The sequence below is a fragment of the Clytia hemisphaerica genome, unplaced genomic scaffold (assembly GCF_902728285.1).
Source record: "Clytia hemisphaerica strain Z4C2 unplaced genomic scaffold, Clytia hemisphaerica genome assembly, whole genome shotgun sequence".
NCBI classification, from domain to species: domain Eukaryota; kingdom Metazoa; phylum Cnidaria; class Hydrozoa; order Leptothecata; family Clytiidae; genus Clytia; species Clytia hemisphaerica.
In genome coordinates, this window is record NW_027103603.1 from 1,451,640 (window position 1) to 1,478,911 (window position 27,272).

At 35.3% G+C, this 27,272-nt stretch overlaps 2 protein-coding genes across 2 annotated transcripts in view; both read left to right on the forward strand.

Annotated features, from left to right (window-relative positions):
- LOC136802093 (uncharacterized) overlaps nt 1-12,212 on the forward strand; it is a 57,697-nt gene extending 45,485 nt beyond the window's left edge. Inside the window, exons 10-11 of the mRNA XM_067058813.1 lie at nt 11,555-11,619; nt 12,127-12,212. Coding sequence (XP_066914914.1) covers nt 11,555-11,592 — 38 coding nt within the window. The 3' untranslated portion in view covers nt 11,593-11,619; nt 12,127-12,212. The remainder of the gene's footprint in view (nt 1-11,554; nt 11,620-12,126) is intronic.
- A 428-nt stretch (nt 12,213-12,640) lies between these two features.
- Nucleotides 12,641-26,666, forward strand: LOC136802122 (uncharacterized). Its single transcript, XM_067058841.1, has 13 exons — nt 12,641-12,784; nt 13,937-14,102; nt 15,149-15,385; nt 15,571-15,686; nt 16,090-16,149; nt 18,183-18,470; nt 18,793-18,972; nt 20,105-20,384; nt 20,698-20,754; nt 21,247-21,288; nt 21,679-21,738; nt 22,512-22,574; nt 24,751-26,666. Exons 1-13 carry the CDS (start codon nt 12,641-12,643, stop codon nt 26,664-26,666), a joined length of 3,609 nt encoding a protein of 1,202 aa, XP_066914942.1.
- Nucleotides 26,667-27,272: the final 606 nt, after the last annotated feature.

Genomic DNA, 27,272 nt, shown 5'->3' on the forward strand with positions numbered 1-27,272 from the left:
TAGGGTTTTAAATAGTGATTACCGTTAGTGCCAGCCACTAAGGACTACTAATAAACAGGGCAGAATAGGGAGTGGTGTCTAACTGCCAATTGTCAAATGCACTTTGTATCTCGGTGTACTAAGTTCGAATAGGGCCGTGCTGTCAGCCTGGCAATAACTTTTGATGCATTAATTTAGAAAACTTTTCCGAAAAAATTAAAGCAGTTCAATTCTTTGTGGACAGAATGAAAAAACTTCGAAACAAAAGGGTTAATTACCTATTAAAACTTAGCACTTTTTATAAAAGAAGGTAATGCAACATATTATTAACGTCTTTTTAAATTTCATATAATCATAAAACGTCATTTTTACAATTAAATTCTTAATTACTCTTAAGGCATTCGATTAAAAAGCAATTTATAAAGGCAATTCTTTGTTAAAAGGGTTAAAGAACCTAAAACATAACTTTTATTTTCAAATACTAAAATCAATTTTCAGACTATGGTCAGAGCTCTTAAGACGTAACCTGAGATCAGATTGTGGTTGTTTTCTGCCCACCTAAAGGGATGGGTGAAAACATAACAATCTGACGAATAAGCAATCTTGAAATCGTAAGGACCGCGTTCGTCTAATCATCTGATCGTCGTCTTCACCGTATCAGTTTTTAACTTTCTGGCGCACAACAAGATTCTTGTTGTAAAATTTTCTGCGGGAGAATATTTTCCTCTGATGTATAATTTCTATTTTGGTGTTTTTGCGACCCTGCCTGGGACTCGTGGAGGTTAAAAAAGGTACCCTGACCAGCGGAGTTTCCCCGTAACCCATCTTGCCCTAGTACCCCCCCCCCCCGGGTTACCTTCCTTAAATTGAAGAAAATCTTGTCGGACGAATCAGTTCGTTTTCTTTAATTTCAAAGTTTGGTGAAAATTAAATCAGCCATTTTGGCAATTGGGTGCTTTTCTAATCGGACAGATAGTTCCAATCGGACTGATAGTCTTGGATAGTCATATTAACTTTATTGTTTTTCTCCAGCGGGCAAACTTCATAATTTTTGTTCATGATTAAAAAACTCAAAAGCACCCACGAATTTTGTGGATAGAAAATATAAAAAATTATGGCCTCTGTCTCTATGACCTTATGAGAATTTTATAGTATTGGGGATAATATGAGGACCTAAGTAAATGCCAATTTGCTTTTAATGAGTGGACTTGCAAATTCTATTGTTTACAGTTCAAAATTATACCAAAAATGTCTGTGTTTTTTCAATAGGGATAAGGGTACTTGCAGTACTCAAACGAGTATAAAACTTTAGGGTATTTTTATGGCTGACTTTTCACTCACTAACCCCAAAATATCGCTGTATGCAAGAATGTATATTGAAAATGCTGCCGTTTTTATTCAGCTGGTCCACAAATAAGGGAATAGATAAGGAGATCTCGCTAAAACTTGAAAAACTCTTCTCCATAACTCGGACGATTGGTTTGAGCTATAGAAACTCTACTGTACTACGTTTTCTGTTCAAAAATGTTATTTGAAACCTTTCCAATTTTGAAATAAAACAGAAACCTGCAGGAAATTCAATTAATTTGACTCTAAAAGAAACGCAATAAGTAACCTGTCGATAGATATTTCAGCACATTTTCGTGTCTCATTTGAAACAAGCGATAGCCTAATTAGATATAAAAAAATCACGAATATTTCATAAGGCCAGCTGCAATTCCGACATTACACCTACATTAGCCTGACAAAATTCTTGTAGACTCGTGTTGAAAAATAAATTTTCATCTCTAAAAATGGTTCATTCTTGGCATGAAGGTTCTCTTATCTCGTCCAAATTCTTTTCACAATTTGGGGAAAGTAAAAAAATTACAATTCCAAGGGTGTACTCACGAAAACAGCATGGTGTCCTTACATCTATCCTAATCGTAAAGACTCTTCCGAAATTTGAGTTTGATATCTATCAAAGACCAAGAGACTCCATCTGAAGAAATATTTTGCCACTGGCAGATTCAGTCTATCCGGGTCAGTGAAACAGGGGTGTTTACTAACCACCAAAAAAACAAAGAATCGACAGGGTTTTACTACAGTGATAAGCGGACACCATCAGGGAAAAGGAAACTTTAGAATCTTTTGAGTTATGAGCTCTAATTTTGGTATTAGACAATGTCAAGGTATCAAAAATATAAATTTTCTGTCCGAAGTACTTTTCTAAAGACACGACATAAGTCATGAAAGAGCTTGAAGAGAAAAGTTGTTGAGCCGAGAAAATCTAGCTTTCATGAATCAAAAGGTTCTTGGGAGAGATGATTTACCAATTTTTTTGACCCAGGCAAATTCAAGTTCATTGACTAGATAAAGCTTCAAACCTATGTAGAATCAATTTGTACAATCAAACTAAAATCTGTTAAAAATAATTTAAATGAATCACTTGTATGCTAATTAGAGAAGAAAATATAAGGTTTTGGTCATTTCGTGCCAAAATCTTTGCCCACTGTGTGTTCGCCTTTTAGAAACTTTTTTATAAGGATCTGACTAGGAAACGGCCGGGGAAAATTAAATTGTCCGCTAATCAGAGATGTATGTCCACTTTTAAGGGCTCTGACCATAGTCCAAAAATTGATTTTGGTATTTGAACATAAAAGTTATATTTCAGGTTCCTTAACACTTTTAACAAAGAATTGCCTTAATAAATTGCTTTTTAATCGAATCCCTTAAGAGTAATTAAGAATTTAATTGCAAAAATGACGTTATGAACTTTAAAAAGATGTTAATAATATGTTGTATCACCCTCTTTTACAAAAAGTGCTTAGTTTGAATGGGTAATTAACTTTTTTGTTTCAAAATTTCTTTACACTGTCCGCAAAGAATTGAACTATTTTAAATTTTGCGGAAAATTTTTCTAAAAAGATGTGTCAAAAGTTATTACTGTTTTTTTAAGCAAAATCCGGATGAAAAATTGATGAAAAATCACTATTTTGAAGATTTCGAGACAAAGAAGCATTTACAAAAATTTTCCGCAAAAATTTTTATTGTTCGGTAAAAGATACACCATCTACTGCGAAAAATTTTTCAAAATGTTTTTTCTTCGCCGAAACTAAGCTCTTCAAAGTTTAAATACTCTTCCTCGCAAAAGTCTTCATTTTCTTCTTCATCAAATTTTTTCAATGCAATTTTTGAATTTTCAGATTCAGGAATAGTTTGTCTAACAGAAAATGTATAACATGCCATAGTTTTGTTGGTTACATCAGTCAGAAAACACATTTTAAACCCGGCAATTATGAAAAATTCACTATGGTCAGAGCCCTTAAGAGTATCCTTTTTGTAATCTAAATATTTAAAGCGAGTTTGAAACTATAATTTTCAACCGTTCCAGATGCTTTAAATTTCTAAAAGCATTTTTCATATCCATCTGAGCGAGTCCCAACAAGGGGCTGTCTCGCTGTTCTGAACATGGGATTTTAACAAGTGTAGGTCTGCTCGATCCAACTGCAGTAAAATAAATTTTTTTTTTCCTTCCACATAGAAGACTTAAAAATGAGTTTAAAACATCATAGCTCTAAAGATTGATACTTTGGGCTCACCCATATGAATTTGAAATTTGATCGGCCCACTGATACAGGGATTCATTAAACAATTTATGATATTTAATTTCAAAATTTAATTCTGTAAATTTATTTTGTAATTTTTTAAATTTTGCGACTTTAGTAACCTCGCAAAACTATATTCTTCTTTTATCCTGCTCCCAAAAATGAAATCTGCTTTTCCCTATCGACCTCAGAAATTTCCGATCCCTTAGAGTATCATTTTAATTTAGTAGGGTCACATATAGCATAACTTACAGGAAAAAATAATATAAACCTGAAACTTTCTCGAGATCTTCTCTATAGGATACTTATGTTACAGGAAAAAATCCTCTAGTGAAACATCTCTTTTTCGGGTGATTTCCATTTTACCTAAGCAAAACGTTTTAAAAAATTCTAACTCATTCTCCAGACTCAAACTCAATATCATGAGAAAAAGATTACCTTTGCGGGAAAAATATCGGGGTATTCATAAGTCAGTCATTAATTTTCGTCACTTTTCCCCAACCAAAATTCGAATTCGTCACTTTTCCATGCAAAAATTAAATTCGTCACTTTTCCATGACCAAATTTGCAATCTATTCACTTCCATCTGACTAAATTGACCGAATGAAATGGTTTTAGTAGGTTTGTTTAAAAAAAATGTTCATTTTGTGAAGGATCCGTGATTTTTGTACATTTTTGATACGTAGGTTGAAATTCGAAGTACAGTGGGGTTAGTGTCCGCTAATTAGAAGTGTCCGCCTTTTAGAAACTTTTGATCTCGGAGCTCCAATTTTGAAATTAGGCCATCCCAGGGTGTCGAAAATACAAAATTGGGGTCTAAAGTACTTATCTGCAGACCTAGGCCATAGAAGAGCTCGAGTGACTGGCAAGAGGTTAAATCGAGGTGGTAGGTACGGACTTGAAGTACCATTGATTTATGATTTCTTTGGCCCACCTAAATTCGTTGAATGGGTCAAGGAAAAACTGGAAATTTGTAGAAAGAATTTGAATAATAAGACTAGTGCTTGAAATAAAAATATCTAAAAATGTTTTTTTCGATTTTGGACGTCTCTGACCCGTTTGATATTCAATGTTCGCTAATTGGAGAGCTAAAATAGGGGTTTTGGCCATTCCGTGCGAAAAGATTTGTCCGCTAATCAGAGGGTCCGCTAATTGAGTGTCCGCCTTTTAGAAACTTTTTAATGAGGATTTGACTAGGAAACGGCCGAGGAAAATGAAATTGTCCGCTAATCAGAGGTGTCCGCCTTTTAGAGTGTCCGTTAATTAGAGGTTTTACTGTAGTATCAAATTTTTATCACAATCTTGTGCTGTCACAGGACTGTTTTTCCCATTCCCCAGGTAGACCTCTCTAAGCTCCGAAAAATTGACAAAAAATGACAAAAATTTTAAATCTGTAACCACTTAGCAATGCGAAATGCGAAAGTCGTGAGTTCGAATCTCACTCCAGTCCTCAGTTTAGTAGTTCGCGTCCTGCGTAATAGATTCACTTTTACCCTTCGGGTTTTAATTTTATTTGTTAGTTCCAGTCTAAATTAGGACCCGAAACAATTCACCCAGCGGTACTCTGGGACTGAATGAGTTATCTCTTGTAGAATTGTTCCTGCTGGATGAATTGTGATATTTCTAATGTAAACCAATCGATAATTCTAAAAAAAATGATGACCTATTCCCTGTTCAGAAATGCCCTTTTGTTCTCTGCCCTCTTCATTTTTCTTTAGTTAAAACTAGAATCTCAGAACAGCGATGAATTTTGAAAATCGATGCTGAAAGTGCCAATTTTTTCTGTCGTTAAATGAGGTGAAGTTAAGAGTGAAAATCCTTAATAACTGCAAAAATTTAAATTTTCAGCCGTTACTTTGAGATACCCCTGTCTCAATGACACAGTGGAGGGGGTGAAAAATTCACAGGGGTGTCTCTGAACACATAGCCACAAGTTTTCGTTTTCTGGGAGGGCCAAGATGAGAAAGATTTTTGCCTTTTTTAAAAAGGAATTTTAGGGGAGAAAATCTTCACATTTTTACCCCTTGTTTGGCCTTGTTTGGCTAAATTGCAGACCTTTTTGTATCTTGCGCGTTTGCTTAATACTTTAAAACATTAGTGTTTACTCAAAGTGCCGGGCTAACTCCTCTGACATTAAATCTTTTTGATTAAATCTGATACAAAGACGATTATATATGATGAAGTTGATAAACTAAATGAAAGCACCGCAAGCAAAATTTTTTACGACTTATGGGTTATGTGAAAGGAAAAGCAACCAATAAAGAAATTCTTGATATTTACCGGTTATTTTAACTCCCTGTAAATGTTGACCCCCCAGCCCGGGGGGGTCACTCATATGATCTGGCCTACGTCATGTGCCGCGCTTAAGGGTGGGGTTTTTCTGCATTCCAAAATGCACTGTAAGGGTGTGTTTCTGTGAGATTGCACTGCAAGGGTCGAATTTTTAAAACAAATTCAAAATAATTGTTAAAAGGAAAGGTTTTTACTTCTCGTTTGTTTGAAAAAGTTTCTATTTTCTGATAATTACAGCTGACATGAATAATTTTCTCAGCTTTTCTTTGAAACAGAAAATTTCCCAAGCTCCTTCTCTTCACGCAGGTTTACAGCTGAGAAATATAGTGCACTATAAGGGTTGGGTAAATCAAGAGAAAATGCACTGAAAGGGTACCTTTTCAGCCATATTGAACTGCACTGTAAGGGTACGATTTTGAAAAGCAGATTTTGCGCGGCACATACCGTCGTTTCGAAATCGAGTGCCCCCCCCCCGGGCCCCCCAGTTAATATAAACTAGGAAATAATGACTCCCCTAGAGTAGAAATTTCCTAGGAAATATTGACTCCCTTAATACAATAATGACCGGTTAGTGAGGGCTGTACTGAGAAATATTGCCCGAGGTCAAGTAACGACCGAGCTTGCGAGGTTGTTGCGTTGACCGAGGGCAATATTTTCAGTACAGACCGAAAAAAACCGGTCATTATTGTATTTGTTAACCGCTTCCTTCAGCTTAGATTGATTTTCAGCACTTTATCCAGGAAAAATAGCGAAATAAAGCGAAAAAAACAAGCGAAAAGAGATAAAAAAATTTCTAATTTCTGACGTCAGAAATAAAAAATGAGAGAAATGATGTCAACGCATTGTTCATTTTCCTTTGAAAAAGTGACGTCACAATGAATTTTCCTAACGACGGGCAACTCTGGACAATGTAGGCCCGTCGTCATGTGAAAAGAACCAATTGCATTGCGCAAAAAGTCATGTAGCCCGCTTCGAAAAAGTAACCGGTTAACAATAGTAAATAATGACTCCCCTTAATAAAGCTGAGGGAGTCAAGATAAACCAGTTCATCATGACCCCCCCAAAGTAGTCATTGTTTGTTCACACTACTTTACAATATATATCCATACATAAGGGCCCTTTAGCATTCGTATTTGAATGGCTTTGCAAGATATTCTTCCTTCGCCTTTCTAATAGATCTTCCAGGTATCATTTTAAGGTCCTTAAAGAAAAACTTTTGTACTTTTCTTTGTTTTATAGCCGTGTGATCTGTTTGTTACAGTTTTTACCAAAGTTGTCTTTTTATTTATACAGTACGTCCAGGAGAAATTAGTCCTCTGTTTTAAAAGTGCCATAGCCTTCGATAGAAAAATTAATTTTTCATAAATTTTATACCGTTAGAAAGGAAATCTTCCATTCAAAAGTACAAAGACTTTGCTCAAAAAAGATTTCTAAAACTTAAAAATCAAGTTTTTAACTAATAGTTATGTTCTTAACAATTTTAACGATAAATTAACTTGACTTATCAAAAGAAAACCGGTTTGACAACTTTTATAAGATTTTAGTTTTAGATTTTTTTAAAATCAGGCAAAAACTTTTACATTGCGATTTTTATACCATTGTAATCCTCGTAAAATTCCGCATCGAACCATTTAAAACTTTTCATAATAGCACAATTATTTAAAACTTGTTATTTAATAGCACAAGACATGAAAAGGTTATAAGCATAATTTCTTATGTAAAATGATAGATAGAAAAAAGATTTAATTGATTATTACGGAGCCACTGAACTGTAGCATTGCTTAAATCTTCGATTTTCCTTTATGTTGTGAAGCTTTTTTTGAAAAGTTATACTTTTGGAAAGCCTGATAAATGCTCCATCTCACTGTGGAAGAATTTTCAAAATTGGCCAAAAATTCGAAAAGCTATACCACTTCAAAGACGGAGGACTAATTTTTTATGGACGTACTGTATCTAACTTTCATCACATTGGGATTACTGTAAATATTTCTTCTAAAAGATCACTGTGACAAGCGCATTCTCTCGTTGATTTCTATTGTCCCCTGTTTTTCAGATTTTAAACCTCTTGAGAATTGCTTTAAGATGCTAAATTTTGCTAATTCGTTACTTTTCTCGTTCAAGGCTATGAAATAAGAATTTTTTGCAGAGCTGACTTTCGTCGTTGACACCCACCTTTTGCCGAAATTCTTTCATTTTTCAAGGGACTTTAAGAATTTTCAGAATGTATGGTATTCCGCAGAACAGATTTTTCACGTGATTGTCGGTAGACACGAAGTTTAAACGTTTATTCCTCATTCGGTTTCTCGCCAGTATTTTGTAACATGATCTTACAAAGAGGGAAGTATACAGTATACAAATTTTGAGCCAAATCTAAAAATTCTTGAAGGAAATGCTTCCCTCAGATGGAGTATTTCTCTTACGGGGTTCTGTAGAGTTAGCCCTGGATAGCCAAATGAATTTTTAAATAATTTTGTCATAGATAATAGAGGGGAGTCATTTTAAACCAAAGGGGGTTAAGATTTCCTAGGAAATAGCAACTCTAGGGAGTCTTCATTTACTAGTTTATTTTGAGGTGGGGAGTCACTATTTACTAGTTTATTATGACTGGGGAGTCATTATTTAGGGGATTTAATTTTTTTTGTCACACCGGAGTAATCTGAATAGTGCAAGATTTGGCTGGGGTTAGACTACAACTTTCCAAATTTTGACCGGGTTTGAAATATTCAATTAACTTTGACCGGGTCACTCATTTTTTCACCGGGGCTTGAAATTAGGCCATTTTTTGCAATTTGTTCTACCGGGTTAACCATCGTGGCGGATCTGACCGAGTCACTGACACAGGGGTGTTTTACGCACGAAGAAAAAGAAAAAGTCATACTGGGTTTTTTGTGATTAGACATAATTCAACTCCACGAAAATTATTTGAAACACGTCGGAAACGATACATGAAATTTCTGATATAACAAGATTCTGGGATGGGAGGTCATTTTTGGTATTTGTTGTGAGTCAATGTATTGGTTTATTTGATTTTTTCTTATCTTTTTCATCAAACCCTGCATGTTAGAGTTCAGAGAGAAACTTTTATACTACATGCTGGTATTATACCACCCCTTTTTATTCTGCGTTTCATTTCAACAATTTTGGATAACAGCAAATTTTAGAAATATTTTGTGCCAAAACAATATTCTAAAGAGCATTTTGTTATTCTGAAAATTTGATTTTTTCGCTTTTTAATCCCTCATAATGTAAAAGAAAGATTCGGTTGTTGAGAGCGGAATTTCAGTATTCATTGGAAATTATTGTTCTCTAAGTGAAATTCGTGCATATTAAAAAACAGCGCTCTTATAAACTCATAAGAAATCTTCACTTTTTCAGTAATGATAACTAATGCAATTGCTTCAAATTTGAAAAGAAAACCGTAAATCGAAACAGGCCTTTCAAAACAGAAAGAAAACCGCTTTCGGCGGAGAGGCCCGGAAAACCCGAGTTATTTTTCCCGAGTTATTTTTCCGAGTTACGGAAAACCCGAGTTATGACGTCATTTTCAGAAAATTATGACGTCACACTCAAATTTATAACTCGGTTTTTTTTCCTTCCATTAAATTTTCGAGTTATTTCATGAATTTTAACTCGGTTTTTTTTCCTTCCGTTAAATTTTCGAGTTATTTCAAAAATTTTAACTCGGTTTTTTTTTCTTCCTTTAAATTTTCGAGTTATTTCCAGATTTTAACTCGGTTTTTTTTTCTTCCATTAATTTTTCGAGTTATTTCAAGATTTTTAACTCGGTTTTTTTTCCTTCTTTTAAGATTTCGAGTTATTTTTCTTCCTTTAAATCACTTGCTAACAAATAGTTTTTAGTTTTCTTTTAAATTGGTCCACGATGTATACATCTTTCTTGATCTTCTTTCATGTCGTCAACTGCCGCAAGCATTTTCTTTTTCGCGTCTCATGCTTTCTCAATGGAAAACTTGTCCCCAGTACCTTAGCTGTAACAAAATTCTTTTAAGAGGCTTTGGGGTCTGGTATCTAAGTTCCAATCGAATCTAATTAACCTTTGAAAGAACGGTTACCTGTTTTTGATTTTAATATACGTAAAAAATGAAAAAGATTGGAAAGAGAAAAAAAACTTTTGAAACCTGTCAGTTCAAAAGAACGTTTATACAAAATTTGATTATTTTTTTCACTTGCGTTTTTATTCATCCAATTAACCAACTAAACTAAAAACGTAAAAATCACGAAAACAGACACCCCCGGAGATATTATTGTTTGGAATTGGATTTCACCCCCTTGTTGTTTTATGTTGTTAAAGAAACTTTGAATTAAGAAGTGAGAAATCGAAAGGTGGTGCACCATACAATAAGGTATTTTAGCAAAAATGACATCAATTCGCTCGAAATTTTAAAAGAGGGGAAAAAACCGAGTTAAAAATCTTGAAATAACTCGAAGAATTAAAGGAAGAAAAAAAAACCGAGTTAAAATCTCTAAGGAACGGTAAGGAAATAACTCGAAAATTTAAAGAAAGGAAGAATAACTCGAAAATTTAAAGGAAGAAAAATAACTCGAAATCTTAAAAGAAGGAAGAAAAACCGAGTTAAAAATCTTGAAATAACTCGAAAAATTAATGGAAGAAAAAAAAACCGAGTTAAAATCTGGAAATAACTCGAAAATTTAAAGGAAGAAAAAAAAACCGAGTTAAATTTTTTGAAATAACTCGAAAATTTAACGGAAGGAAAAAAAACCGAGTTAAAATTCATGAAATAACTCGAAAATTTAATGGAAGGAAAAAAAACCGAGTTATAAATTTGAGTGTGACGTCATAATTTTCTGAAAATGACGTCATAACTTGGGTTTTCCGTAACTCGGAAAAATAACTCGGGAAAAATAACTCGGGTTTTCCGGGCCTCTTCGGCGGATCCTCTTTAAAAGTCTTGTAAATTTAGGTCAATAGCTCGAAACAATGTTTGCCACATAGTGGGTGGAGGTTTTTTTCTAAATAATTTCGTTGGAACTTTGGGTATGAAAAAGATTTCAATCATTAGAGACGAGCACTGCCTAATATACAGGTAAAGAATTATTTCCTTTTTCGAATTTTCCGCCCGTTTATGAAAAAAGCCAGTCGTGATAAAACCTGAGACTCCGAAAAAAGAATTCCTACTGTGAAAATGTTGTTCGTGTTTTACGGAGCCCTTAATTAGATTCATCCACAGCTTGCCCATCTGCCATCTTTTAAACGCTAATTAGATCTTTCAAACAGACACATAAAGCTTACTTGACTCCCACCTCGTTCTTTCTCTAAAAGATATCAGCCTGTGCTGAGAGGTTTTGATTACTTATTTTTCAGAAAGGTAAATTCATTGATGATTACTCTCTCATTACTTCCCTTCTCCTAAAGAACCTTTAAAAGTCTTTCATATAGTTTTTCGAGAGCTTCCGAATGGTATACTTGATAATGTCTGAAAATAAGTTTGAAGTTTTCAAAAAATTTCTCCCCTTAGGGTTTTGGCTGGGGAAAAAAGAAATGTCCCAAAGAAGGATGTTCCACCAGTGGGATTTTAGGGGATTTTTTCCTGAGGCATAACCATTATACAGTGAAGGTCTGGAGAAAGTTTCAGCTAGTTCTCATGTTTTCCCGTAAATTATGCTAAACGACCACACTGAAATAGCAAGTCTGAAAATTTCAATTTCATTTTTTTTAGAAATTGATCAATCGAGAAAGAATGGCAAGCCAAAATGACGACAATAACCTTACTCCAAGAAAAAGGTTTCTTACTTACACTTTATTTACACTTTTTCCTTAAAATTTTCATAGACTTATCCCAGGGTCCACTTAAAGCTTTTTTATAGACTGGATGGTGCGATCACGTTTTCACTGGACTCAGCATCAGTGGCGTGGTGGCAGGGGGGACCAGGGGCAAGCCCCCCCCCAGCGGAGCCCTTTTGGGAAGGGGCGCCAAGAAGGATTTTTCAGGCGCCCATATCGAAAGATTGACAAATGAAAAAAACAAAAAAGGCGCCCCTCATCACCTCAAAATTTTCTGCCTCGCTTCGCTCACACACTCTCTTTTTTGTGTCCATAAATTTAGAGGGGCGCCAAAAACAAAAATCTTTAAAAAGGGCGCCATGTTTGCCTTGGCCAGAGAAATTTTCCCACCACGCCACTGCTCAGCGTCATAAGAAATTATCAAAAAGCAAAGCTCAGCCAGAAGTAGACTCTAGTCTAGATCATCTTTTGCATTTTTTATTGTTAATTCATATCTTTATCTTTCAGCAAACCTTCTGCCATAGAGGTGAAGAATGGATGTATCTATGTAGGAGGCAAAAGAACAACGAATTGGAGCCCAAGAATAATCGGGGCAGTGTGCGACGAAGGAGATACAATCGAGGGGTATATCTTTGAGCACCCACCATCAACCGTCACTGACCCAGCAAAGAAAAAGTATGCCAAATTAAATACTTTACTTTGAAGTATTAGATACTCCGAATTTCTTTGGGCAGGGGAACAAGTCTAACATGGTAGCATTTTAAAGCTCTGTCCCTTGGCTTCAAAAAAATCACTTTTTGTTCATCAGGAGCTACTACCAAAAATTTTCAAAATTTAGTTCTTTTCAAAAAGGGCTCGTTCAAATACAAGCTGTTTTTTTGGAAAAACTCGAGAAATTCGCGAAATATAATCTTCCTGAAAATTGAAATTGAAGTTTGTATTGCGCAATTTAATTACCACTTCTTCTAGGCGATGGAGGTCGTACCTGACTAACGAAAACTTGTCCAGCTCATGGGGGATCATGAACAATCTGGAATACAGAGAGTACCTCAAGACAATACAGACAATAAAAAATACAGCCGATAAATATTTGACTGAATACTTTGACCATCTAACGGAACAGTATGACAATTCACCAGAATGTATCAAGCTGATCAAACTAAAGGTATGTTAATTTCATAGGTGCAAGGCCTGAAGTTCCAAAATATCCACCTGACAATCTTTTATCGATTTTCAGGGTTAAAGTTTTGCATCAAAAATTATCAAAAAGCAAAGTTCAGCCAGGAGTGGAATCTAGTCCAGGCTTTACAAAATTCTGTTTTTTCTCGCATCTTCTCTACCGTGTTTATAAAATATGCTGACAAGGCAATATTTCCGACTATCAATTTTCACACGATTTTGAAAAAAAAATCAAGTTTTAGATATGTCTGACCATCAAAAGATATTTTAAGGAAAAAAATACGGAAAGGGCGTCAATCCTCCTTCAGTCCTCTACCAATGAAGTATAAGCCCGAAGGGCTAGAAGTCAATCTCCTTCGTAGGATTTGAAGCCAACAAATCCTACCAAAGTTGCGCGGCCTTGAGCGGCTCGCCTGGTTTTTACACAAATGACAGATTGAAACTAAAATTTACCGCTAAATTTCGAAATAATATCAATCGTAAACATAGGAATTACTAGGCTCAATCTGTCGTCAAAAATACGGCGCATCTTTTAAGGCTTCACTTTTTCTTGCCTGAGAAAGGTTAGAGATTGAACTCTAGTCCTTCGGGCTTTAAACTCAATGTCCTCTACCTGTTGGGGGTTAATAGTATACACTCATTTTTTATAAGCATACTGAAGCTCAAATTTCCAGAAAAATTAAGCATATTATGCTAAGCATACCTTGAGACTCAGCCAAAGTAATTTTTAGAATCATAATTTCCAAAACTTCAGAAAATAACAGAAGAATGAAGAAGAGAATTACAAACAAAATTCGAAAAATTGTGGATTTTATTTTGTTTAATGTCTTATAAATAACACAACCTGGTCTCTTAAGAATGTACACTTTCTAAACTTACATAACTTTTTTTACCAAGCATAGGGTTAAGCATAGTGAGCTTCAGCCGAAATTTACCGTATGCTTATAAAAAAAATGAGTGTAAATACAGACCTTCCTGGTGTGTTTGGGGAATTAAGGCTTACGATCCTGACTCTTTAGGGATTTTCAGATAGACCTGTTTTTTTACTGGTTGCCTTTCGTTTTTGTCTTGGTGGGTATTGACTTCTCTTAATTAGGGAGCTATTTCTTCTACTGATAGAATTCTCTTCCTTTTACAGTGGCAAGGAAAACAAACGAATGGTTCTTTCGGTTATTGGACAGAAAAACGTGGTACCAAGGTGGTGCGGTTTTTTAAAAAAGTTGTCAATGAAGTTGTGGAGATAGATGAAGAACAATCAGGCTTCGTGGTAATCGGAGAATTCAATAGGAGCCTTGTCCTCAGTGGTATGATCGAATTTTATTATTAATCTCCACAAACTATATTAATCCTTTGCGCATTTGTAAAACATCCTTAAGATTTCGAATATCTTTCTATGTGCGGAGAAACTCTTTTCTCAACTTCAGTTGAGTTAGAATCTGAGAATGTGTGTGTCTGTGTGTGTGTACTTTAGGCAAACAAACTTTCGCGAGCAGAAACTTTAGCGGGGACGAAAAATCGCGAAATTCACGACATTTACTTTCGCGAATTTAACGAAAAAATATTTTTCGCGAGCATGAACTTTCGCGTAAAATTGAGAATTTTCACATGAAAAAACGGCTTAGAGGAACAAATACTTCTTGGATTGGCCTGAAACATTTATCTTGTCTTTTAGGAGACTAAAAAGTGACATAAAAGTTACATTTTATTCAAAGTTTACAGATTTTCTATTTTGTCGAGAATTTTTCGCGAGCATAAACTTTCGCGAATGACCTTTCCTAGAATTTTTAAATACTTTCGTGAAAAGGGTCGAAATAGCGCTCCGCAACGCATATGTCATAATTATTACTTTTCACTTTTTTTTGACATTTGTACGAGTTGCAATCCCACAATTCAACACGGCTCAATTAAAGTTACGTGCAAGTTGTTATATATCTTTTGTCAAATGATGCAATTAACGTGCAAAAGAGATTAACGCAAAGGTTTATGGGATTGGAACTCGTACAGACACATCGAGAGTAATGATTATGTCAAAAATAAAATCTGTTTTTAGATTCAGCGCGGTGCGCTATTTGCAAAAATTGCAAAAGTTTTTGCTCGCGAAAGTTTGTACCATGAATGTCCCAAAACTTTGGGGCAGCCTGGAGACTTCAAAAATTGTTCGATTTGGCTGAAATTTGGCACAATTGTTCATTGGGTGAATATCTGGGGGAGTTTTTTTCATTTTTTGAAAATTTTGATTTTTGGGGCCTGGGGATGATTTTTTCGCCAAAACGAGGCGTGCGACGCCGGGTACCGGCTAGTTATTTATGTTGTTTGAAAATCTGTAAATGTCGCAATCTTTGAATTTTAGAAAATTTGAATGGAAGTTTCAAATCTCTCGTTGAGGTGGTTCAGAAGAGTTCTGGCTCAAACTTTCCTGCCGCTGTGCAAATCTTTGGTGCAGCATTTATGGCACTCAACTTCTCATCAATAATGAAAACTTTCGGCTTCGTACCGATGCCTATTGTCATCGGGCCCACTGGTACGACGAAATCAACGATTACAAAACTAGTGATGCGGTCTGTTGGTGTCACCAGTAACATCTATGGTAAGGTTCCTCAGATTTTTCATTAAAAATCCAATCTCCAAAATTAATAAAGTGAAAGAATTGGCAATAAAAATGGAAACTACATTTCTTTTTGCTTGAAGATGAGTGCTATAGAAAAAATAATAATATGATGAAAGATGATGCAAAGCTACAAATTCACTAAAACTAGCTCCCTTACTCTTTAGATCCTACATACGCTTCAATGGCAGAGTTGGTTGCATCAGCCCCGATCCCTCTGCTGTGGGAAGACGCTGAGAATTTTTCTGTTTTGGGAGAGATGGCTATGCTTGTATACAATAACGTAAGTTTCCAAAATTTTCCATTCTAGCAGTATTTTGTAGAGGCAGTGGTAGTTTTGATCAAAAGTTCATGGTGTTACTTGAACTTCTTCGAGCTTACTTACAATTTATTGAAAACTTACAAAGGTTTGAGTATTTAATAAAATACAAGAGAAAAAAGAGGCCATTTCGTTTTAATTCAGGCCTCGCATATCAGTATAACTTTCCTCCCAACGGTATCAGAAAGAAACTCAAAATAATACGAGAAATAATATTCTTGGGTCAAGATTTTTACAACAGCAACAGAAAGTTTATGCCTGTCTTTGATTAAAATTTTACGAATATCTAACATTAGGGGTCAGTTTTGCTATATGCTTAACCGGTCATGAAATAGGATTCTCCAAGTAAAATTATTTTCTTTTTCAGTCACAACGCTCAAAATGCGATAAAGGTGCCGTACAGGCAGGTCCACCCTTGACAATGCCGGTATCGACAACAAATGGTTGTTTTTTAAAGAAAGTTACCGATCCGGTTTTTCATGAAAGGTGAGTAGAGAAACAGACAACGGGTGATAATACATAAAATTTAATTAAATCTAGCGCCAATTTAATCGCAAAATTTGAACAAGGGGTCCCAGGAAAAAATTAGCTCCCCCCCGTGAGTTTTCAGTCCCCCTGAAAGATTTATGAAGTTTTTGTTAGCCCCCAGGACTTTTGACCCTAGAAAAAGATTGACCCAGTAAAAAAGGGTTTTCTAATGTGAATTGCGTTCACTTCTAAGTTTAAGATAAAATATTTTGCACACTTTCTATAAAGATATCGTGGCGCAGGCGAAGATTTTTCAGATTCATGAGCTTCAATTTCAGCCAACCATTAAGCTGAATTATGTTAGCCCCTACGTTAAGTGGTGAGATTTTAGCTCCCCCAAGTACATAGGTCCCCCCAACCAGTAGGGGAGGGGCTGACGCTATGTCGAACCATAAAAAAGCCTGTTCAAAGACTCACTCACACACTGTAATGTGAATTAGAACAGAAAAAAAATTTACGACTTGAAAAATATTTCAGGCTAGCGTATATGCTATGATTATGAAATGCTTAGAAATTCTGCAAATCTGAGCCTCCGTATAATAAGTGTTAAATTTAAAACATGTACAGTAAAACACTTTCTCAATTGTGTGCGTGTGTGTGGGTTTCTAAATTTTTGGGCAGCCTAGAGACTGAAAATCTAGGGATCTTTTTCTCATTTTTAAAAATTTAGATTTTGAGAGCCTAGATAGACACTGGTTTTAATTGTTTTACAATCGGGCCTATCAATGATTTGAATCTATTGAAGTTGAGACTAGTGCGTATGCACTATGTGGGGTACCACTTAAAGTAAATTTTCAACTTAGTACCTTGTGCAAATTTTGCCTAAAAAAAATGCAGTCATGACCAATGACTTTCAGAAGAATTATATGAAAAAATGTACTCTTGGCGTGGTACTTACAAGTTACTTTAGGCGTACAAACTTTCGCGAGCAGAAACTTTCGCGAGATCGAAAAATCGCGAAATTAACGACATATACTTTCGCCAATTTGAGAAAAAAGTGTTTTTCACAAGCATAAACTTTCGCAAATCGTAGGATAAAAATGAGAATTTTCGAATAAAAATTGCCTTTAAAGTGAAAGATATTCCTTAAAGAGACATAACAGTATTTGCGAAATTTGTAAACAAACTGTATGCAGCGGATACAAAATCAAAACAAATGTCACATGTCAAAATAAAAAATCAAACCAAATATGGCTAATTTTGATTGTTCAATTGTTTTACAAGTTTGTTTTGGACACGTGATTTTAATTGTTCTCTTTAATGACACGTGGTTTGCGCAATGTTTACATTTTACTACTTTCATGTCCCTTTAAATCTGCTAAAGACGATTGCTCTTCGAGTTTGAAAAGGCATTAAAGGATAATAATATGCCGAGAATTTGATATTTATTACAATTTCAAGGTTTTATAGATTTCAAACCTTTTTGATAATTTTTCGCGAGCATAAACTTTCGCGAATTGCCCTGTTTAGAATTTTCAAAGACATTTACTTTCGCGAAAAAGGCCAAAATTTGCGAAAATCGCTTCTGCTTGCGAAAGTTTGTACGTCTAAAGTAGTACACATGTTTGGTCCAGTACCCCCAGCTATGCAGTAAAAAAGGAAAACATAATAGACTACTTAATAGAAGCTGGATAGATAGATTTTTGACGGATTTGGGCAATTTCACAAAATAGATATTTTATTAAATAATTCACATTACCTTTGTAGGTGTACCAAATTTGATAAATGACCTATCAAAATTGTAATTCATCCTTTCTCGTCCCAATGAAAAAAGGTCTTATTCTTTAAAATCATATACCTTCAGAAATTTCACTTCAAAGAGGCTATTTTAATTCTGACACCCTTGGTAAATAACCACCCACCACCCTTTTTTGAGAATTGAAGAGCAATGATTAATAAGTTATTAAAACGCACAAACACTTTGTTTTGTAGGTTCATCTCGAGAGTGTTCTCGTTCCTTTTATAAGAACAAACACGGAGCGTCTATCGGTAATCACAAAGCTAAAATTTGCTCTAGACGTTACCAAAAAGTCATCAGACGTGGCCAGTTGTTTTACCCAATACATTGGCTTGGAAGACTGCATCGGCCCTGGTATCATTACAGATCCTCTGATGAAGAAAATAAACACCATCTTAAAAGAAGAGGAAAAATCTTTATTCAAACAGGGCGACCCGAGGTCAGATCAAAATTATGCTCTCCTGATGTATTTCACAGGAAAGGTATCATTGCTTAAAATCAATATTTTTCACAAATAACCTGTTTAAATAAGATAATTTTAAGACTGTTTTTATCGACCCATATAGCCTTTTTATTTTTTGAAAAACATGAGCTCTTAAGATTATCTCAATCTAGATTTTTTTTAACCGTTGTTAAATTTGATTATTGTGCTTCAACACGTACTACGAAACCCACTTCAAAAAACCTTGACGAAACTTTAATTTTCATTTGATAAAAAATGTGGCATGACGGAAGGTTGTTGATTCTCAGGTTCTCAGTAACGCAAAAAAGAATTGAAACAGATGATAATCCTTTTCCTTATAGATTTTACTTCAAGCTGGACATTCGATGGACTCGGTAATGAGTCTCAATCAAATATTTTTGAAGATGCATCTTCAGCCCTTCATGAAGATCTCCGCCCATGAAAAAAAAGAGGAGAAGTCAGACGACGATCTGGTTAAATATGTCAAGGATATGGTGATAAAAGCATCATCCATTGTTGAGGTATCGTTGCATTAAAAAATTTTACAAGTTCTTAAAGACGAAACACATAAAATTACCTTTTTGTGGCAATTGGAGAGAATTTTCCTCAAATTTTGATTGATTTTTACCAAATGAAATTTTGTAAAAGAGGTCCAAAGAGGTCCTACTTGCATGTACAAACGCTACAATTTGTAAATAATTAATAGACAAACATACATCTGATATGATGACCATCCATCATCAAGAAAATTATCTTCTCAAAGGCTTTATTTGCATCATTTTCAGTTGTTCCGATGTGTTATTTATCGTCATAGGAAAGCATTTACAAGTATTTTTCGAGCGTGTTATCTATTCTAAAGAAGTAAAAGCAAATAACAAATTAGTCGAATAAATGGATAAAATCACTAATTTTAGTACCAATAAAATATTTTTAGTAAACCACTGCGTGTCACTAAACGTCCGTGATGACTGAGATTTTCTAAGGGTGGGTTTTCACTGAGACTGTCTGGCGAAAATCGATTAGCTGAAACAAAGAAAATTGATAGGAAAGCATTGCTGACTCCCAAAACAGTTGTCAAAGCGTTTACAACCCTTTGAATTTGAAAAAAAATTTATTAAAAATCATCAACTCGCATATCAAGGGATTTAGAATTACAGCCTTCTAATGAACATTTTCTGTGACAAGATTCCTCGTCTTTTGTATCAAATCAATTTTGTTTGCTCTTCAACTCTATCGGGAAAGAAAACACTTTTCCCATATGACCAATTTTTTTACAAAAATATCCCACTGCACATTCTGCTACTTCTATGGCAACCAATTTATTTATGCTGCCTTTTTCGCTTGATTGGTCATTAAGCCAAGAGAGGTCTACCCCTCTCTTGGAGAACAAAAGGTTTAATGACCAATTTTCGACGTTAAATCTGGAATGCTGATACGAAGCGATCAAAATCTGATGTTAAGCACGAATCTTCATTGTATATTTTTTACAACCCTTAGAAATTTATGAAAAGGACCGTTGATGAGAACCACTTATCTATCTAGCGTAGTGAAAAAGCAGCCCTAAGTACCCCCTTCTTGTATAGTATTGAAAAATGAAAGTGAAACAAAACCACAGTTGAAGCTATAATCTATTAACTTTTTATCACAATTTAGTGCACCAACTACTTGAAAGACTGCAGACACTCGACAAATTTACTTTGCAAAGCAAGTTGCCTGGCCATAAGTCTAACGAACGTCGCTAGACTTTCAAATGAAAAATTGACGGACTCTGAGGTGAAAAGGATTGGAAAGATTATAACGAGTCAAAGTTTGGGATGCACGGGGAAGAAAATGCTGGCCGGGCGAAAAAATGCGAGCGGAAAACAGGAACACGTTAATTGTGTTCATTTGAAAATCCATCTGTTCGATGAAGATTTTCAAAAAAAATATAGAGGTATAGTTTTTTTTCTAGAAATACCTGGAATGCATCAATTTTAAAGCTAGACCCACCCTTTAAATGATTATATTCTGGATCTTCAAGAAAATGCTATTTTTTGGGGTTTCTGCTGAAAATGTTGAAAGAACAAGTTGCAAAAGAAGTTTGATACTTGAAAACCCACCATCACAAGGAAAAATCCTCAAGATTATGATGACAGCTTTGTTGGTCTTGCAGGGTCTTGCAAAATTGCCCCAAGGTCAGATCTTCTGCATAAACTATAAATTATAAATTGCATAAATATTGCAAGAAAACTGTTCATATTGTTTAGAGGTGAAGAATGTATCGGAAAAACTCACTGAAGAGGAAAGCAAGGCAGCAAACTCAGGTAAGAAACATATATGTCAATAAACATTAAAATTTGATATCGAAAAAAGGATTACACATCTACTTATCATATAATTAAAACACCCCTGTGTCACAGACCCGGTGGACCCCCCGCCCCGGTGGAAAAATAGGCCAAAAAATCGTCCCCGGGGGTAAAAATACCCTACATTTTCTACCCCACTGGGAAATTGCCCTATGGTTCTATCCCCATTGAAAATTGAATGGAAAATATTGGACTCCAAAACCTTTTCCACTGGAATTTTTGAGCTGGGAACAATAGATTTTCTATCCCCATTGGGATTTCGATAGAAATTTTCATCCGCACTGAGGGAAAAGGTTCCACCGGGGCACTGAGACAGGGGTGTATTAAATATTAAATATACTCGTTAAATTCACTTTTTAAAAAGAATTCTAAATTCTGAATTTAATTCAAGGTGGATGACTTTTGTTAAACTTGAGAGTCAATTCTTTATGCTTTATGAATTTTCTTTAGATGGTGAAGAAATTTCTGGTCTGTCTGACATCAATAATACTAGTAAGTTTAGAATACTTCTTTTTTACTTATTTGCAGCTAGCAGGTTGCAGGTTTCAATTTTCATGTTGGATTTTGGGGTACCTTAAGGGAACTTTTTCTGGCGGGAACTAATTTTGGCGGGCAGCAAAAATCCTAAACGAAATTAATTTTGGGGGGGACTTATTTTGGCAAATGACAGCGTATATTTGTTCTGTTTTGCCTTATTTTGAGAAATTTTGATGAATTTCAGGGCTCATTTAGGCCAAAAAAAAACGAAAAAAAAATTTCTTTTTCATTTTGGTTGGATCTAAATTTTGATATTTTGACCAATAATTTCCAAATTCCTGAAAGGTATTGGATAAGTCAATCCAGGGCTAATAAACTTAGATATTTGTTACTTGTTACTTATAGTTGACACTGATGACACGGATAACAAACATAACAAGCACCCAAAATTAAAGAGGAACATAGGTAAAATCAGCGTTTAATCTGAATCCCAGCTCTTTTTTCAAAAAGTACTTAAGACATATCCTGTAAATTCCCAATTTTCAGTCAGTTACAGAAGAAGATTTTATTCAAAAGCATTCATCTCTTCATCCGTGTTCATATAAACTGCAGTCATATTTGAATCATTCTTTGACTATAATTGTCAAGTATATTTTAAAACTCTTATCTCACTAGAGTTAAATCAAACAAATGTTGCATTTGTACTAAAAAGATGGGAGCCTTCTCAATCTTATCATGATCTTTTCAAACTCTACTTATATGGAGGCATTTTTAAGTGTACTTCTAAGATCACAAAATGTTAGTGGATGCCAGCAGCCTACGCATTAAGGGTATTCTTATAAAAATGTACTTTATTGTCTAAAATTTTTCAATTTTGCTTCCCTTCTTTACTTTGTTGAAATCGGTCATTTTTGATTAAATGTTTGAAAACTAACTATACAGTATGTAATAGTGATTAGCTTTACAAAATCCCTGGGCTGAACGAGCATTTAAAACATGCTTTCTGGAGACAACCAAAACTGTAGTTTTTGGTGACTTCTTCATTACATACAGGTCCAAAAATCCCATATACCGTCCTCTATCAACAGTTCATATTTCCAGAATATCGGGAATGCTTTCTTAGAAAGTTATAACCAATAATCTGACGACATAAAAACTACCTTAAGAGGATTTTGTGTGGATTAATTTTCGGACAAAAACTGACCGAGATATTTAAATATGGTAACTTTACTTTACAGGCGACACTGATGGCAAACATACCAAGGAACCAAACAAGAAGAACAAGCAAAACAAGAACAAAGGTAAAATTAATTCAAGCAGAATCCCATGTTTCAACAGACAAATAATCTTAAATTTTGAACAGAGAAAAAAGAGAGTGAGAATTTCAAAAGAATGAAACAAATACGTTATAGAGCTAATATCGCAAGCAGCCGGCGAGGCGACCTTTTTTTCCGATGTGTTCTGAGAGCATATCTCAGCTAGAAATTTTGATCTGTTCTGATCAGTTCTTTGAAAATTTATCAGCTAGAAATAATGATGTGTTTTGACGAGACAGGGGTATAATCAAGTTCTTCTAACGTGTTCTTGGGAGGTAACCCTAGAAAGCTTCAGAACACATCAATTTAAGGAGACAGGGGTATGATCAAGAGAAAATTGATGTAATGTTGTTACCTAGTACCCTAGAAAATTTTAGAACACATCTTTCGTGGAAAAAAAAAACAAATATCTTACAAGTATATCTTGGCATTAGGTTTCCTTTTCCTTATTTCTTTGGAAAAACACACATTTAAATCTGAAACGTATTTCTACTATTTTCATAATTTTCTTTCCAAAATATGCTAATTAGATTTCTAAAGCGCAATGACTGAAAGCAACAAAAATACCTTCCGCCATTCTGAAACAATTTTTAAACAACACCATAAAAAATGAAACAAAATGACATCATCCCAATCGAAAAATATGACTGCAGCATTAGACAAGACCGCTATCATACAAATTGTTTAACCACCAATGAAACCGATCATCTCCTTCTCTCTATACTTCAGATGCGTCCATCCCTGTACCCATCCAATATCCACACTAAATACAAAAAAAGATCTACAGAAGAACTCCTCGAATTATTCAACATACCAAGAATCCCACCAAGAAGAAAACCAAAATTCAAAACACCATTTAAAAAGAACAAGACCCCAAACAAAACCAACACCCAGCTCCAACCACTGATAACGACCACGATAGCGCCCAGAAACTCCACTGCCACTGCATCACCTGTATACACCACTGGATCCCTGACACCCTCAACCACCAAAATCACACCTCCCTATAACACAACGAATATCATCATTCCAACATTCTACACACCTCACTTTACTCTTCCAAATGGTACACCTATACGGTCACCTTTTTATAATAACCGTATGAAAATCAATGAATCACTGAAACTAATAATGGAAGAGATACAAGCAAAAGTCAATAGAACAGCAAATGATATCATCCGAAAGAATGAACTGATCAGTATTTTTTGAGCAACAGACGTTCGTCATTTTCAAACATTTTAATTTTCAACAAATTTGTTCAATTTTAACCATATTTATATATAGAAATAAACAATACTCCCATCATCAACCTCCACCTTGTTTCCTTTTAAATCTGTGTCTTCTCTCGCCAACCTTTTTAAATACATACATATCTATCAATAAATAATATATAATATATATTATTATTATTATTATTTTTTGCATCAACCCTAACGATAATAGAAACATATTGATATTCTATACGCCACCCATCTCTACTTTACTCTACAGAATGAACTATCACAACTACGCCAATTCCATCGAACACCAACATCTCATAACCAACAGACCCAACCGCACAACACTATACAATGATATTAATGGTAACGCCTTTTTCCCAATTCGAAGCTGGCCATCACACATCACAAACTGCTTCAATGAAGGTCACATATCAGACAAAGGAACATTTAAAATCCTAACATTTTTTTATGGAAATGGAGGTTCACCATCTCTCATCATTCCCTACTTACACAGTACGTACCACCAAAACAAGAAGAAAAAACGATTTTACCAAATCAAATGGATTTGCAACAACTTGGAAGCAAACTCTAACAGATGGTATTATTATGACATACAGCAAATGAAATATCTAAAATTAAACGGACAACCTAGATAAAATATTAAAAACAATGATCGATTCATCCCAAGTTCCATATTTGTCAAATTTATCAATATTTTATTACACAAGGCTTTGTCAATTTTATTCTAATAAAGTCAATAAATTCTATTTCTCACAAACACGAAACTTAATTACAATATTTCTTCGGTTTTTATATTTTTACATTCACCTAACACACCACAAATCCACACCTGCGTAGACTCACATCTCGGTCTTACACTCTCCTTTAATTTCAAACAAGCCTTCTATTTTAATTCAACATATAACACTTCTCATCCACAGCTACAAGATGTACCACAACAACAACGCACATAGAGAATATCGCCTACCATCCATCCACGACCTCCTCAAACAATCAAAAATATGGAAACAACCTCCCAGAAATCAAACGAAGAAAACTAGTCATCCAAGAGCACACCAAAAACTTTAATGCCAGATTAATCCACAACCTCTCTGACCACAACCTTACCAATGAAGAACATCTCGTCCTTTGCAGAGGCCTAAATTACTCACCAGGCATTCCACAATTCAAATTTCAATCCAATCCAACCCAAGTATATAACAACCTGAAAAGACACATCGACATCAAAATGTATTTTGACGAAGAACAACAAAACAGCAATCAACAAGACAATAACAACAACCAGCAAGACAATAACAACAACCAGCTACCGAAACTCCCTAAAAAACGAAAATCCGACTGGACCCCACCTGCCACACAAAACGAAACCATCAACCATTTCTTCGAGCAACTCTATAACTCCGAAATCGAACCAAGACCTACCGAACGAAGACAGCACAGACATATCTTGACACCTTACAACTCTCTCTTAAACAACCACAACATCATCATAAAGAAAGCGGACAAAGGAGGAGGTTTGGTCATCCTCAACAAAAAAGACTACATTGACAAAATCAACAAAGAACACCTCAACAACACGGACACCTATCAAGAACTAGAAGACGACCCAACCCAACGAATTACCTATGACGTACGCACAACAATCCAATACCTCACTCTCAAACACTATATCGACAACGCCACCGCTAAATTCCTCCAACCCCCTGACCAACCAAGAACTCCAATTTTTTACGGCCTACCTAAAATCCACAAAACCAACAATCCCCTTCGCCCAATAGTATCCGGATTTGACAGCCCCACAGACAACCTATCACGCTATCTTGCACACTATCTGCAACCACTGGTGGAATCCCTCCCTACATATTTGAAAGACACCAAACACTTCCTACAACTGTTAGACACCTGGAACGAACCACTAGACAACATCACCATGATAACAGCTGACGTGACATCTCTCTACACCAACATCCCACATGACGAAGGACTAAACACCACAACAGAGTACTACACTGATCACCGAAGACTACTACCAGACCACGCTCCAAACACCACTACCATCAAAATCCTACTGGACACAATCCTCACTAACAGCAGCTTTAGATTTACGGACAAGCACTATTTACAAAAATCAGGCACGACAATGGGGGGACGCTACGCACCACAATACGCCAACTTGTTCATGGGTAAAATAGAGACACAAATTATCAATGAATTCACCAACAACGTTTTACTATGGAGACGTTTTATAGATGATATCTTTATAATATTCAAAGGCAGTAACGAAGAACTGGCAGAACTTAAATCATACATGAACTTACTACACCCCACCATAAAATTCACTTTTGATCAATCACCAACCACTATCAATTTCCTAGATGTCCAAATCACCATTTCCAACAACCAATTTTCCACAAGCATCTACCGGAAACCCACTGACCGTTCTCAACTCCTTCATTTTGAATCCAACCACCCTTTACACACAAAAGAAGGTATTGTCTACTCCCAAGCCCTCCGCTACAACATGATTATCAGTGATTCTCAAACTCTCACCAATGAACTCCACAACCTATCCAAAATACTCCTAGCCCGTGGCTACCCTCTCCGTATCATCAACGACAATATCAAGAAAGCGCTCACCAAGACCAGACATAACCTATTATACGACAACAAACAACATGAAAATAAGAACATCCTACCGCTCATCCTCCACAATGACAGAGACAAAAATATCCAAAGCAAAATCCAAGATGCTTGGTCAACAATTGAACAGGACGCTGATCTATCAAATATCCTTAAAAGACCCACCACTGTGTACAAAAAAACAACAAGACGCTAGGGACTAAACTCACTTCCTCTGATACAAAAATTTGAGAGCTCCAAAATAAAGTTTTAAAGTTTTCATTACATTTTTATAAATGCCTGATTGCAAACATATCCACTTACTCATTTGATCACATCGGACCAGGCTCTAATCCTCCCCAGACTATCCTCCCCAGACTATCAGTTTTTGTTTGTTGTTTGGTCATTCCATCTAAGGAACATCAGAAATAGCTTCTCATTTTCATTGTTTCTTACTGCCCTTGGGTTTCACACAGATATGTCATTAGATCTGCCTCACATCACGAAACATCATTATTGCTTTGCATTCCGAAAAGCCTCTTTGTTTGCAACCAAGTTGTTACAATAATTATCAATAACACTTATTTATAACAACAACCACATCGCCAGGCATTTGACCTAAAAATTATTTATTTTGTCAACCTAATTATGTTATATACTTCATTCTTTCAATCCATTTATAATCATCTTATCGATAATTTCCAAACCAGAAGAAAGATCAAACATCCTTTCTACTACTAAATTTTCAAGCTTCATACTATTCTCCTACATACCTACAAGTTTCCACTCCCTCTCAACACAAAGAAGTTGTCCCCCCTTGTCC